Consider the following 13472-nt stretch of genomic DNA (forward strand, 5'->3'; position numbering starts at 1 on the left):
GCACTTCCAGAAAACTTGCTTTGAAAATGGTAGTAGACAAACCGGTTCATATCAGAATATTGTGTGTTTTGAAGAATTTAAAAAAAGAAGCTTAGCTTCTCAATGAGAAGCCAAGTTTTTACTAATAAGTCTTACTAATTTCCGTTGAGGAGGAAACTAATGTTTTATGCGGTGTGTTTTAAATTTATTGACATAAAAATTACGGCATATTAACGTACAAATAATAATTTTTATTATAATACAAATAATAATTTTTATTATTTGTATTACTTATCATAAGTAATACAAATGATATACTATAATAATATATAATAAGTCTTATGATATATTATTATAGTATATCATAAGTAATAAACTAGGACGATTCATTTCTTAGTTATTAAATGTTGCTTCTAATGATAATTATGTATGATATAATAACTTATTATATAACTCTATAATAACTTATTATAATATAATAAGTTATTATTATGTATGATAAATTATGTATGATATAATAACTTATTATATATAACTCTATAATAACTTATTATAATATAATAAGTTATTATAGAGATCACATTCATAATTATTATTATAATTTATATAACTTATTATTATATACTCTATAACTTATTATATTATAATAAGGTAATATAGAGATCAGTGAGTACTACCGGAAAATTTAGTTTTTTGTTTAGTCCTTATAAAATTAAATTAATATTTAATTTATTTTAGCTGAGGATTAATTCTTAATCTAAAACGATTTGCAATGGTAAAATTTTAATCTCTAACAATTATTGCTCAGTTAATTATATTTTTTTTGACGGGCTCTAAAATTGACTAGGCTCATAATAGTAAAAGTATTTACTCAGGCAAATAATAAGTTGCACAATAATTTATTGTTAACAAAAAACTAAAGGGGTGAGTTAAATTGGTAATAAATGACCGCATGAATGTCATTCTTCACATATAGGTTACTAACAAAACTCCAAGATAGTACAACTAGTATGAGTTAAAATGTTTTTAAAAGAGATAATACTAACAGCTATAAATAATGCATTAAAAATTATTGGTTATGATTATATTAATAAAATAAATGATAATTATTGTTTGGTTTACTAAATTTTGTAATAATTACAATAAGAATTATTGATTGCAATGCTAGTCATGTTATGTTTTAAATTAATAGCCTAACTTTGAAAATCCTATTGTATTATAAATAAGCCTCAGGTATATTTAATTTTGCATCCTTGCTACTACAAGTGTTGGGAATGCAGATACATCAGAGCAATTCAGTTTAAAGTTTAAGCTGAATAAAGTTTAAATAATAAAGTTGTTTTATTGTTTAAACAATGACGTTTATTTTAGAAATAATGACAGTCTTATTTTATTTAAATAAAACTTCATATTATTATGAATTTTCAAAAAAAAATTTCTTAAATTTTTTAATGAAAATTTATAATGAACATTAAAATTTTAAACAATTTTAAAACTAGTTAAATTTTATTTAAAGCTGTCAATAAAATCAATATAAATTGTTGTCATTATATTCAAGAATTATAAATTCATAAAAATGTTATTTTTAGAATGTAAGTCGCACAAATATTTTCAACTTATAATATGCCAGCAGGTTTACTTGCATTTCTTCACATATTTTCTTCACGAAAGCTGTTGCAGCCACACGGTACTTATTATTAAAACAGAGTGTTAATAATATTTTAGTCATCTTTATTCTTACTTTTGTTATTACATTATTGGGGTTTATACACACATTTATTAAGAGTTTTGTAGCAATGTGTGCAGTGTACAAGAATTATAACCATTAAAGCTTTTAAACCACCACAAAACTTCCAAAATATGAGAGTTGTAACTTTCATACAAATAACTTCTAAGGAAATCAAATTTTTTTAATGGATTTTTTATTGATCTATTGTTCTATTAAATCTATGTATTGAGTAGTAATAATAAATTGAGTAGTAAGCAGTAATTTAATAACAATTGAAAAATGCTAGACTCTTAAAAATATATAGTGACTGTTTCTTTAGATAAAAATCAGTGGTTTGTAGACCATTTTAATAATAAAAGTCTATACTTCTTGAAGAAATTAGAAACACTGGTTCTTAGTTAAGATTTCTTACTTTGTGACACAATATTTTTTTAGGAATATATCTTTTATTATTTTAGGACACTTATATGTAGCTTTTTCCCTAAAAATAATATAACTAGAGCAAACAGACTGTTTAAGCACAGGTTTATTGTTACTTAAATATAAATAACTATGAACATGTACTAACATTTTAGCTTACATTTACAACTAATACAAATATTTGTAGTTGTTTATACTAAATATGAGTTTATACTACAAATATATGTGGTTTTATTTATTTAAACCTAATTTTATATTCCAATAAATGTTATTTGTTTTAAATTTATAAAAATTAAAAAGTAATTAAAAAGGTTTCATTTTACAATAATTGAATCAGTGAATGTTAAAAGGGCGGAAGTCCAACTATATACCCTTTCTGGAAACTAAAAAAAACTGCGTTTTCCCCCATAGTAAATTTTTGATAATGGTTTGATAATTTTTTTTTAAAGAGAATGTTTTTCACTTTCAAAAAAAATTATTGAGTCATTAACAAAAATTTACTACATGGGAAAATCTAGTTTTTATAGTTTCCCGAAAGTTTACATTATTGGAATTCCTCCCTATTAACATTCACCCATTTAATTAGATTTCTAACCCTATGTTTTTTTTTTAAATACTTAAATAACCATCTGTTGGAGCTTCATACATCATTATACATAAAAACAATTTTTTTAAATGTCTACTCCAAACTCCTAAATGTGCTTGACATGAAATAATAACAATGAATTTGAAAATTTTTTCAATTAAAAATCTTTTTATAGGCTCCTCAAGACCTTTGAATGTTTAACAAGTCACTAATATTATCAATATAAAGTTCTTTAAATTATTTTGTTCAAAAAATTTATAAATTTAGTCTTTTTGTTATATTAAACAGATTTAAAATCTGGAGCATACATTTTCAAAAAAAATTCCTTTTATAAACCACCCTAATACCCTAATACATCAAAACTTCATACATCAAATTAGAGTTAAAGCAGGAAGTATGTAAGAAGAAGAGTATATAAGAAAGTATGTAAATTTGTAAGAAGTACAGTATGTTTATATGTATATGTGTGAACATAAACATATACACATGTTTAGCCCTTTGGGGCTCATCAGCGTGATGATGTGATACCAAAGGTGTGTAAACACACCAGCTCACCTTCTTGGAAATATATACCAAATTTCTGTACTAGTAATTACTAGTTGTATGTGAGTGCTTGTACTGTGGTTGATACTTTTTCATACATTAAGGTTTTTTCACAATTCTGTGTAGGATTGTTGCACCACAAGTAACATTTATCTGCCAAGAACGTGGGCTGGTGTCTTGACACACCTTTGTGTTAAGACACCAGCATGATGATGTGATACCGGCTGTATCACATCATCATGTTGTGATGCAGCCGTGATTGTGATACGCACTGACATGGTTAGACATTGATACTCCATATTTATATATATATATATATACATATACATATACATATATATATATATATGTATATATATATATATATATATATATATATATATATATATATATATATATATATATATATATAAATAAATGTATATATATACATAAATGTATATATATACATAAATCAGGGTTGGCTTTAAAAAATAAAAGCCGCCTTAAAAGGCCCAATTAAAACTTGGTAATCTGGGTTTTATTGGCTTTTTATGATATTTATAATTTTATGAACTATTTATAACCAACAATAACATTTCTTTCTTTTATCTTAAATGTTATATTTTGGTTATATACCATTTTGGTCTAGACCAAACAAGTTGGGTCTAAGCAAAAAAAAAAACATAAGCATGTATATCCATAGACAAGCTCTTTATATTGTCAAAACTTTCCAGTTTGTTTTATTGTTGTTTTATAGTTTTTTGCAATAACAATTCATTACTCTTTAAAAATAACATGTGTTTTATCATCAGCACGAATGCATTAGTTTTCTAATAGTTTACTACAACTAATATGTTTTAAATAATAGTTTTCTACAACTAATTAAAGTGGTTTAAATATTGTAATATTTTCATTTTTATTTTTACTTTTATTAAGTATTATGTTAAGTAAAAACAATTACTGAAAGTAATATTGTAATAGTATTAATTACTTTTCTTGCTCATAACTTAAACTTTAAATTATAACTTAAGCTGTAAATTGTAATAGTATCATAGACCATTTTAAACTCCGCCAAACAAGAAAATTATAAAATAATATGAGAAGTATTATGTTAAATAAATAACAATTACGAATTAATGAAGAAAAGATGCAATTTTATACTAATGCGAGGCGCCAGGAATGAGGGGGTTAGATTTTTTTTGCGTTAATTCAAGCCCTATATATATAAGCCCTCAATAACTTGAACTTTTATTAACACAAAAATAACAGGTTATTTCAGTCGTAACAGGTAACACCTTTTACGGCTGATTTAACCATGCTATGGATTGAAATAACTCTCCCTACAATTTTATTCAGGCATGAACTTCATAAAATTAATAATGCAGGTGAATTTGGATTGTTTTTTTGTATGCAACCTAATAAGTTACTTAAAAATTTATTTGAGGTTTGTATAGCATTATAAAGGCTTGAATAGATAGCACAGTAAAGTTCATCTTACTGGAATGACACAGCAAATGCAGCGAGTGATAAAATTCCTATATTTGTAATAAGTAAATTAATATTATCTTGCTTCTTCAAAATAGCTAAGCACTATCTTTGCAGATACAGAAATAAAAATAAAAGTTAAATGGATAGCTTAATGTTCTAAGAGTGTATTTGAGAAATGGATACAAAAAAAAGTAGAAAGTAGCATAAGGTACCTGTTCAGCGCATCTAACAATTGATAATCAATCTATTAAGTTCATGTGTAACTGACCATGCTTATATATTTTTTTTCTTCTCAATTTGACTACGGCTGTTTTGATATTTTAAGAATTTAAATGCAATAAAAAAATTGTTACGTCATGAATAGTTTTAATCTTTGATCTTTTCTAAAGTTTTTATTTTACACAAAAACTCTAAATAAAAAATTAATTACAATGATCGTTTAAAATAAACACATTTTGTGTAAATTAAATCTTATATTTCAATTTTTTTAGTAGGCATGTATTTTTTATGATAAATTTAAACATTTGAAACTATTTTTTAATATCTTTCTAAAAATCTTTTAAAAATTTTTTTAAGTTATTTTAAATTAAGAATAAGTTAAATTAAATCTTCCTGTTGTGATTTTAATGTGCATCAATAATTTGTCAATAATTAGCTTTGCTAATTATTGGCAAAAGTCACACATTGCATATTTTTATTATTATATCATTTTGTATAATGATCATTAATTGTTGACAAGAGTCACAAGTTGTATTTTAAATGCTATATATAGCAAACAATTTTTTTGTAAAAACGTGGGGGTTGTTGATAAGTAATAAAAACATTAAAAACAAAATGGCTTTTAAATGCGTTAAATGACACTTCTCATTGCAATAGAATGGTTTAATTGCTGTATTTTTTTGTTTGTTTATATTTTTACAAAGAATTGTAAAAATAGAAACAAAAAAAATAAAAATAAAAATTTTTAACTAGATTTACTAATCAGAGTATGAAATGATTAAAAATTACTATTTTAAAAAGACTACCTTATTTTTTTAAACAATATTTTTTTTGTGCAACTTTTTGAAAAAAATGTTTATACAATTTAAAAATAATATATTTTTTTCTTTCAATAATTTAATTTTAATTTTCAGTAATTAAAATAAAATTTGTTCATTAATTAAGCAATCATTAAATATAATTTGTAAAACCATTTTGTATAACTTTAACAAATTGTTTTATAAGATAAGTTTTAAAGTAATTTATTTCAAATGCAGTTAAAAATGTAACAAAAATTAATTTTTGCTTTGAGTTTGAGTTTTATTTTAAAGTTTATATATTTTCTTTTTTGTAAGCAATTGTTTTCTTTTTTCTTTATTTTTTTAATTTTTCTCCTAATTAAAGTTTAGCTTAGCGGGTTTTTTTTAGCGCATTTTTGAAATGTTTAAATCATCAAAGCATCTAAACAGTCGTGGTCAAGTTGTCAACAACAAAAAATCATTTGCCTGTTCAGCAATAGCGTTCAATGGCTTGTTTTTCCTGTCCATGCCTGATATATATATATATATATATATATATATATATATATATATATATATATATATATATATATATATATATATATATATATAGTTTGTTGCATTTGGGAAGCACGGAAGGAAAAAAGTGATTCTTACGCCAACACATACGTCACTTTTAATTACTTTTGACTTTCATCCAACATTTGCGTGTTGGACGAAAGTCAAAACCATTAATTTAATTACAATTTTATGCCTATTTATTTAAATACCATTTATTTTTATACCATTTATTTAGATACCATTTATTTTTATGCGTATTTATTTAAAAATTATAAAAAAATTTATTATAATTATAAAAAACTATTAAAAAACAATTATTAGAAACCGCATTGCGTTTTCTAATATTTTTATGTGTATTTTTATGCGTATTTATAGATTTTTATGTGTGCTTAGTCCTTTACGATCAAAGTTTTTTTTCTGATGCAGAAATCAGTGATTTTGTAGTTTTTAAATTTAAATTATTGGCTTTTAATACTTTTTCCTCAAAGAAAAGTATCGCTTAAAAAAAGCACGAGTTCATTTTCAATTTACCATTATTACACTAAATTTACCACTATTACACTGTTTTTGTTGTAGAATCATCAGATGGGCTGCCTTATTTTAAAAATCAAACTGAAATTCAATGCACTGAAATTCCTGCGGCCGTATTCTCATCTCTCCATTAAGCTTAACGTTAGTCAAAAATTTCTTTTAAATTACATTAATAAAAAATTTATTTAAAATTATAATTTTTTAAACATAAATGTTTTATTTTGGTATAAGTTTTATTTTAATGAATTTATATAAATTTTAGTCATTTCTTTACTTAGAAATATTGTAATGAAATTTCAGACAAAAGCTCCATTAAGCTTAAGGGAGAGATGAGAATACGGCCGCTGACCATTTTTTTAATCACAAACATATTAAAAACAGACTAATAGCAATTGATCCAAATAAGTCTACTGGATTCGATTGCATCCACCCATGAGTTCTCTTACATTTTTGTTCAAGTATGGCTTTACCTTTAAGTATAATCTATAATCATTCATTTAGTACTGGTGTTGTGCCTGATAGATGGAAAAGCAAATGTTACTCCATTAATATAACAAAATGTAAGGTCATGCATATTGGTCAAGGATCAATTAAATCAAATAAAAAATACTATATGTATGATGACAATGGCACACAAGTCATATTAGCTGATATCTATATTGAAAGAAATTTAGTTGTACTCATCTCTGATAACCTTATAGTTAAGAAGCAAGTTGATTCTGTTGCTATGAAGGCCAATCAAATACTTGGAATTTTAAAAAAGCATTTCAGCACAGAGGTTTAAATCTGTGGAAATTGCTTTATATAACCTATATTAGACCACACTTAGAATTTGCAGTTCAATCATGGTCACCATATCAAGTTAGAGACATCAATATTTTAGAAAACATTCAAAGAAACACTACAAAAGTAATTTTTTCGATTTTAAAACTGCCTTACAATGAAAGGCTCAAAAAACTAGGACTTACCACCCTGACTGAGAGAAAGATCAGAAGTGATATGAAGCAGCATTTTAAGATTGATGTCATTAACTGGCATCACCCACCGATGTCTCTTTCCTCCTTACTTTGCGATGGACCGGCTGGTGGTACTCGTGGTCATGCTATGTGATTAAAGTGTCAACTGGCGAAGCATTGCGAACAGAGGCGATATTTTTTCACAAATCGTATAGTGAAACACTGGAACTCTTTGCCAGAGCAAATTATTGATGCTCCAAGATTGAGAAATTTTAAGGAGCTATATGATAGTCATGTTATAAGAAGAAACATTATAGCCTGATTTATGACGTAGTGTAACTTTGGTAGTGCAACAACTTTGGGTTCTGCACAGGAATGCTAATACCATTCTTTCACAAGTCTTTTTATTTTTGTAAAATAACATGTTCAGAAAATATCTAATAATAAATTGCATAAAACTATTGTTTTGTTTTTATTGGGTATTGGCTTGTTGAGTAAAGAAAATAAAAATTGTTTGTATAAATAAGGAAATATTTTTAAAAGAATATTAAAAAATATATATATTTTTGTCTTTTATTATACATAATATTGATTTTACATATTCTATGCCCATAGTAATATTATCTTTGAAAGATGGCTTTAACCTTTGCGGTTACATATTATAATTATATATTATTACTGCAATTACAAATTATTATAATTTGTTTTAGTTAATGATGTAAATTTAAAAAAAATTTTCTGGCGAAAGAATGGAGTTTAAATCCAGAATCAATGAGAGTTGACTAATATTTTTATAAATCAAACCCATTTGATTTACCATATATATTATCAAGATTGGCAGTTTAGGTCAAGGTATGGTTGCAAGCTTTTTTAGTTAATGAATTGTTCAAACAAGGTAAAACTTCTTGGGTATACCCAAAAAATTTTTGGTATTTGAAATATCCAAACATATTGTACTTTTAATGTTTAAAAAATCAGGCAAGATATAAGCTCAAAACAACATCAAGAATTGACAAATTGTCAAGGTGGTGCATAAAAACCATTTTTTAACAGCATCAAAAATATTAAACCTTATTTGGAATTCGCTATAGTAATTTTTAGTAAAATATCAAGCCTTATTTGCAATTTTGAATAGTAATTTGCTCAGTTGAATTTGGAATTCAAGTGAGCAAATTACTATTCAAAATTGATTTAAAGAAAGTGGATTTAAAGCAAGAGTTCTACACAACAAAACTTTTTTTTTTTTAAACTCACTCTATTTAAAAAGACCCAAGGCTTGTATTGTCTAAAAATTATATAAAACATGCTGTTAACATTCTGAAAGTTTTGTGGGTTGAAGAGTCAAAAAATGATCTTTTGAAACTCGATTGAGCTCAAAAAATATGGAGAAAAGGTTAAACATTTACACTAATTTGTATTCAAGGAGCAGTAAAGTTTGGTGGAGGCACTGTTATAGTGTGAGGATTGGCTTAAAATAAAACAGCTGGAGTTTATTGGTAGAATTATGAACTCTGAGATGTATGTCAACATTCTCAATAAAAATCTAACCTTAACTGGAAAACTATATGAAAACATTTTATTTTCTAACAAGACAACCACCCTAAGCATACGTCAAAAAAAAAAAAAAAGAGTTTTTCATCCAGAAAAATATTGAGTTAATTTGAATAGCCAGCTCATAATTTATATCTCATTCCAATTGAACACCTTAATACTATTCTGGAACAAAACAATGGCAGTGTCTCAAAAAAAAAGAGCTAAAGATCATGCTTCAAGTAGCTTGGGTTTAAATTGATTTACATACAACAAAGATGTTAGGTGAATCAATGCAAAACCAACTTGCATAAGAGCATCAACCTTATGTGTCAACCTTATGCGCACATGGTTGATGCATCAGCCTTATGTGCACAAGGTTGATGTCCATTTGTTCATTTTACAAATGTTTCATCACAAAAGTGAAAAAGTTAATTTTGAAAGATATCTTTCAAAATTAATTTTTAAAAGTAATTCTTTTGCACTAATTCCTAATACCTACCAACTTTATCTGGGGCGCTCTTTCGTTACATGTACTGTCATACCTGAAATCTAACTGATGCTTAAATGCTATCAAGTAGGAAGATTTTATTTTTATTAAATATGAAATTTTTAAGTTTTACTTGTGTGTCACCTAATTAACTAGCATCACATTTGTTGTCCTCTTGCAATCCAAGTGTTTAACCCCCTTGCACTAACTAGTGACGCAGTTGCTAGTGTCATAAAATGACTAACTGTATTAATGTGTAAGTAGTGTTATGATGTCACGATGTGTGATTGGTATCAGATAATTTTGCTTTATGTGTTTAGTTATTTGGTTAAACATTTTTAAATTTAGATGAGTTATCAAAGTGTTATATTATTTAATTATTTTCAATTATATAAAAAAAGTTTTTGTTAAAATTATCTGTAAAATTATTAGACTATTGTATGTCAGGCTAATTTAATTGTATTAAAATAAATCAAATATTAACATGGTTAACTCAATTGTTAATAATAAGATGCGGTAGTGGTGTAGTGGTAGAGCGCTCGCTTCATAAGCGAGAGGTTCCGAGTTTGATTTCCGTCACGTCCCTAGTAGTACCGCGCTCAACTTGTTTCTCCGCGCAGCGGCCTTGTTCGTCAAGGTTCGTGTTTCGGAGTTAAAGAGTTGAGAGAGGGTTATAACCACAAGTAGCCTCCTCATCTGTAGTGGTCTTCTCGGCCTTGGGGAGGTGAATTTAAAAAAAAAAAAAAAAAAAATGCTTGAAACAGCTTTCTACTTATACTCATTTAGAAATTTTTTTTTTTTTTTCACAAAAATAACATTCTAGGTAAATAATCTGCGCAGCCTGTCCGGTCAATATTTCACAGATAAATAGCTGATCTTACATTCATTTATTCTGGCTGAAACCAAAATAAATAAATATATATAAAATATATAAATAAATAGTTTTTTTTACAAAATCACATTAACTATCAAAATATTTCAGATGTTTACATAACCTGTCAACATATCAAGATAAACAATTATAATAATTATAATAATCTAAAGATAAATAATTTTTTTTTTCTTTTAATTATATTTACATGCCAAATATAGTTTTCTAATTTGGTTTTTTAAAATGTGCAGAATATAATCGGTGACTAACTTTCTAGAAGTAAAAACTTATTTGATTTTTTAAATGTAAAGGTAACGAAAGGGTAGTTTTTTCTGGAAAATCTATTTTTTTATCATTTTACTTTCTAAGCGCACTATGGTTTTAACACTGCAAACTGTTTTATAAAAGTATTAACTTTTGTTTTTCATGTTTTTATTTTTTTGAATATTTTTTGCTATAGTTATCAAATCTGTTGGAGTTCACATATACGAAGATAAAAAAAATAGTAAGTTGAATTAATAAATATAAAAGATTTAATATTTAAAATGAAATAAAATTTACAAAATAAAAATTAAAAAATATTAATATAAAAATTAAAGGTATTTTTATATATTAATATTTTTTCTAGTTGTATTTTTACTTAATAATGTTTTTTTAATTTGTGTTTGATTCAAAGCAAGTAATGATTTATACATTGACTTAAAGCGAAAGTATATTGAAGGTAAGCTTTTCTTCTTAATGTTTTTTTATGTATTTATTGATTTTATGTCATCATTGTGAATAATAATAATGTTAATAATAGCAATAATAACAAAAATAACAATAATAGCAATAATAATAACAATAACAAAAATAACAATAATAGCAATAATAATAACAATAATAACAATAATAACAATAACAATAATAATAATAATAAGCAATAACAATGAAGATTAATAATAATATTATTAATAATGATCAAAAAATTGATATTTTTGGCAGATAATTTGCTTAATACAAAGTAAAGCAAATTGGTTATATAATAAGAATTGAGTTTATTTGAAACATTTTCAAGAGCTTCATGCTTTATGTTATCCTGTTAAAAATTTTGAAATGTTAAATTTTAAAGTGTTAAAATTGCAGATGAAAAATTTGTTTTAGTGGTGGCATTTTGATATCACCTAATTTTTTTATTTAATAATTTTAAAAATGACATTTAAAGCAGTTTTCAGTTAAACAAAGGTTTCACATTCTTATTTGATTTTTTCTGTTGAGCAATCAAACAGTTTCATTAAACTCAAAGATGTTATTGTTAAACTGTATACATGTTGAGTATGATTATTATGTATTGAGTATATTTTTTTCAAATTATATATTTTGTTAACGTGTTTGTTGCAGATAAAATTATATATGAGTTTCTTGAGGATGAAAACAGAAGGAACATATTTATTAAATATTAGTCATGGAATTAATTATTAAAAATGTAAATAAATACTAATTAAAACCAAGTTAATGTTCTTTTATACTCCTGATATTCATTTAACTTTATCTGTTAAACAAAAATTAGATAACTTAAACTCACCCACACCACAATGGTATTAATAACACACCTTAAATGCACTATAATGATAGAATTAGATTAAAAACTACTTTAAACAATTGTATTCTTCTTTATAATATCAAGTTTTCTCTGGACATCTGTCCATCATTTTACTCTGGACATCTGTCCTACTTTGTATAACACTAATCAAATATATCCTTTTTGATTGGTACTTATATCCACATTAAATTTTTTTTTTTATCTCTTTCATCACGCTTGTTTGGTTCGGACAAGGTATTATCATGCTGTTTTCTTATTTGATTATGACATTCTGGAAGATTAGTTTTTTGCAATTCAATACTTTTCCTGTTGTTAACCTGTTTGAAAACTAAAACTGAATATTTTTTATTTTAATATTTCCATTTGAAAGATTACCAATTAAGGTTTACAAGCTTTTCCTATACTTATCCGAAAATAAATGGGGGGTTTTATATTAGAGTTTTTCTTTTTCTAAATAGATTGTCTTTACCACAACTAAAGAACCTCACTTGCCCTGACTGGTTCAACCTTCTAACTCCAAAAGGCACACCTTGACTAACAAACTTGGAGAAACAAGTTTATTGTGATGTGGTGGTCTTAAATTTGGTACACCTTACACTTGAAGTGAGCATTACACCATTATGCCATACTGCATTAATTTAAAGGAAAACTTTACAAAGTCTACAAAACAATATCAACAAGATATTGTGTAATCAATGGGTTGCTACTTTTGATCACCCAAAAAACAGTTTAAATCAGTTACCTTATCTACTGTGAAATAGTTTATGTCTTTTAACTCAAAGTTTCTTTTTAATGTCATTAAACAATATTTAGTTAAAAAACGTTACATGTGTCCTTGCAATTTTCCAATTAAAATTTTTTTTATTTATGCAGGGCTCAATTTAATGGCTGGACATTAAATTTAGCCCTGCATAAATAAAAAATATTTTAATTGGACTGTTTTTGATATCTAAGTTTTGGGGGCAACTAACCATTGTTCATTTTTATTGAAAAAATCAACAATGGTTTGTTGCCCTCCTCTAGCAGATCTTAAGAATGGTCTGAGGGGCGGCGATGTCTAACTATTAAATTGAGCCCTGATTATGATTTTTTTTCAGTTAAAATAAATTTTTGATTTTTTATATTTCAAAAAAATTTTATATGAAGAAATTGAAATGTTAAATATTTTTGAAAGCTTGATCAATTTTTAGCAATCCATTAAAAAATTTGATGTATTACGACATTCA

At 25.4% G+C, this 13472-nt stretch overlaps 1 protein-coding gene across 3 annotated transcripts in view; it reads left to right on the plus strand.

Annotated features, from left to right (window-relative positions):
• LOC136071853 (WD repeat-containing and planar cell polarity effector protein fritz homolog) overlaps positions 1-13472 on the plus strand; it is a 50428-nt gene continuing 36956 nt past the window's right edge. For 2 of the 3 annotated variants that reach the window (XM_065797353.1, XM_065797355.1), the window contains exons 1-4: positions 1-171; positions 1569-1666; positions 11125-11169; positions 11341-11385. In XM_065797353.1, coding sequence (XP_065653425.1) covers positions 1603-1666; positions 11125-11169; positions 11341-11385 — 154 coding nt within the window. In that variant the 5' untranslated portion in view covers positions 1-171; positions 1569-1602. Of the gene's footprint in view, positions 172-804; positions 904-1568; positions 1667-11124; positions 11170-11340; positions 11386-13472 lie in introns of those variants that run through there. The other variant, XM_065797354.1, reaches the window with a different exon arrangement.

Source organism: Hydra vulgaris, chromosome 05 (assembly GCF_038396675.1).
Source record: "Hydra vulgaris chromosome 05, alternate assembly HydraT2T_AEP".
In the NCBI taxonomy this organism is placed as follows: Eukaryota; Metazoa; Cnidaria; class Hydrozoa; order Anthoathecata; family Hydridae; genus Hydra; species Hydra vulgaris.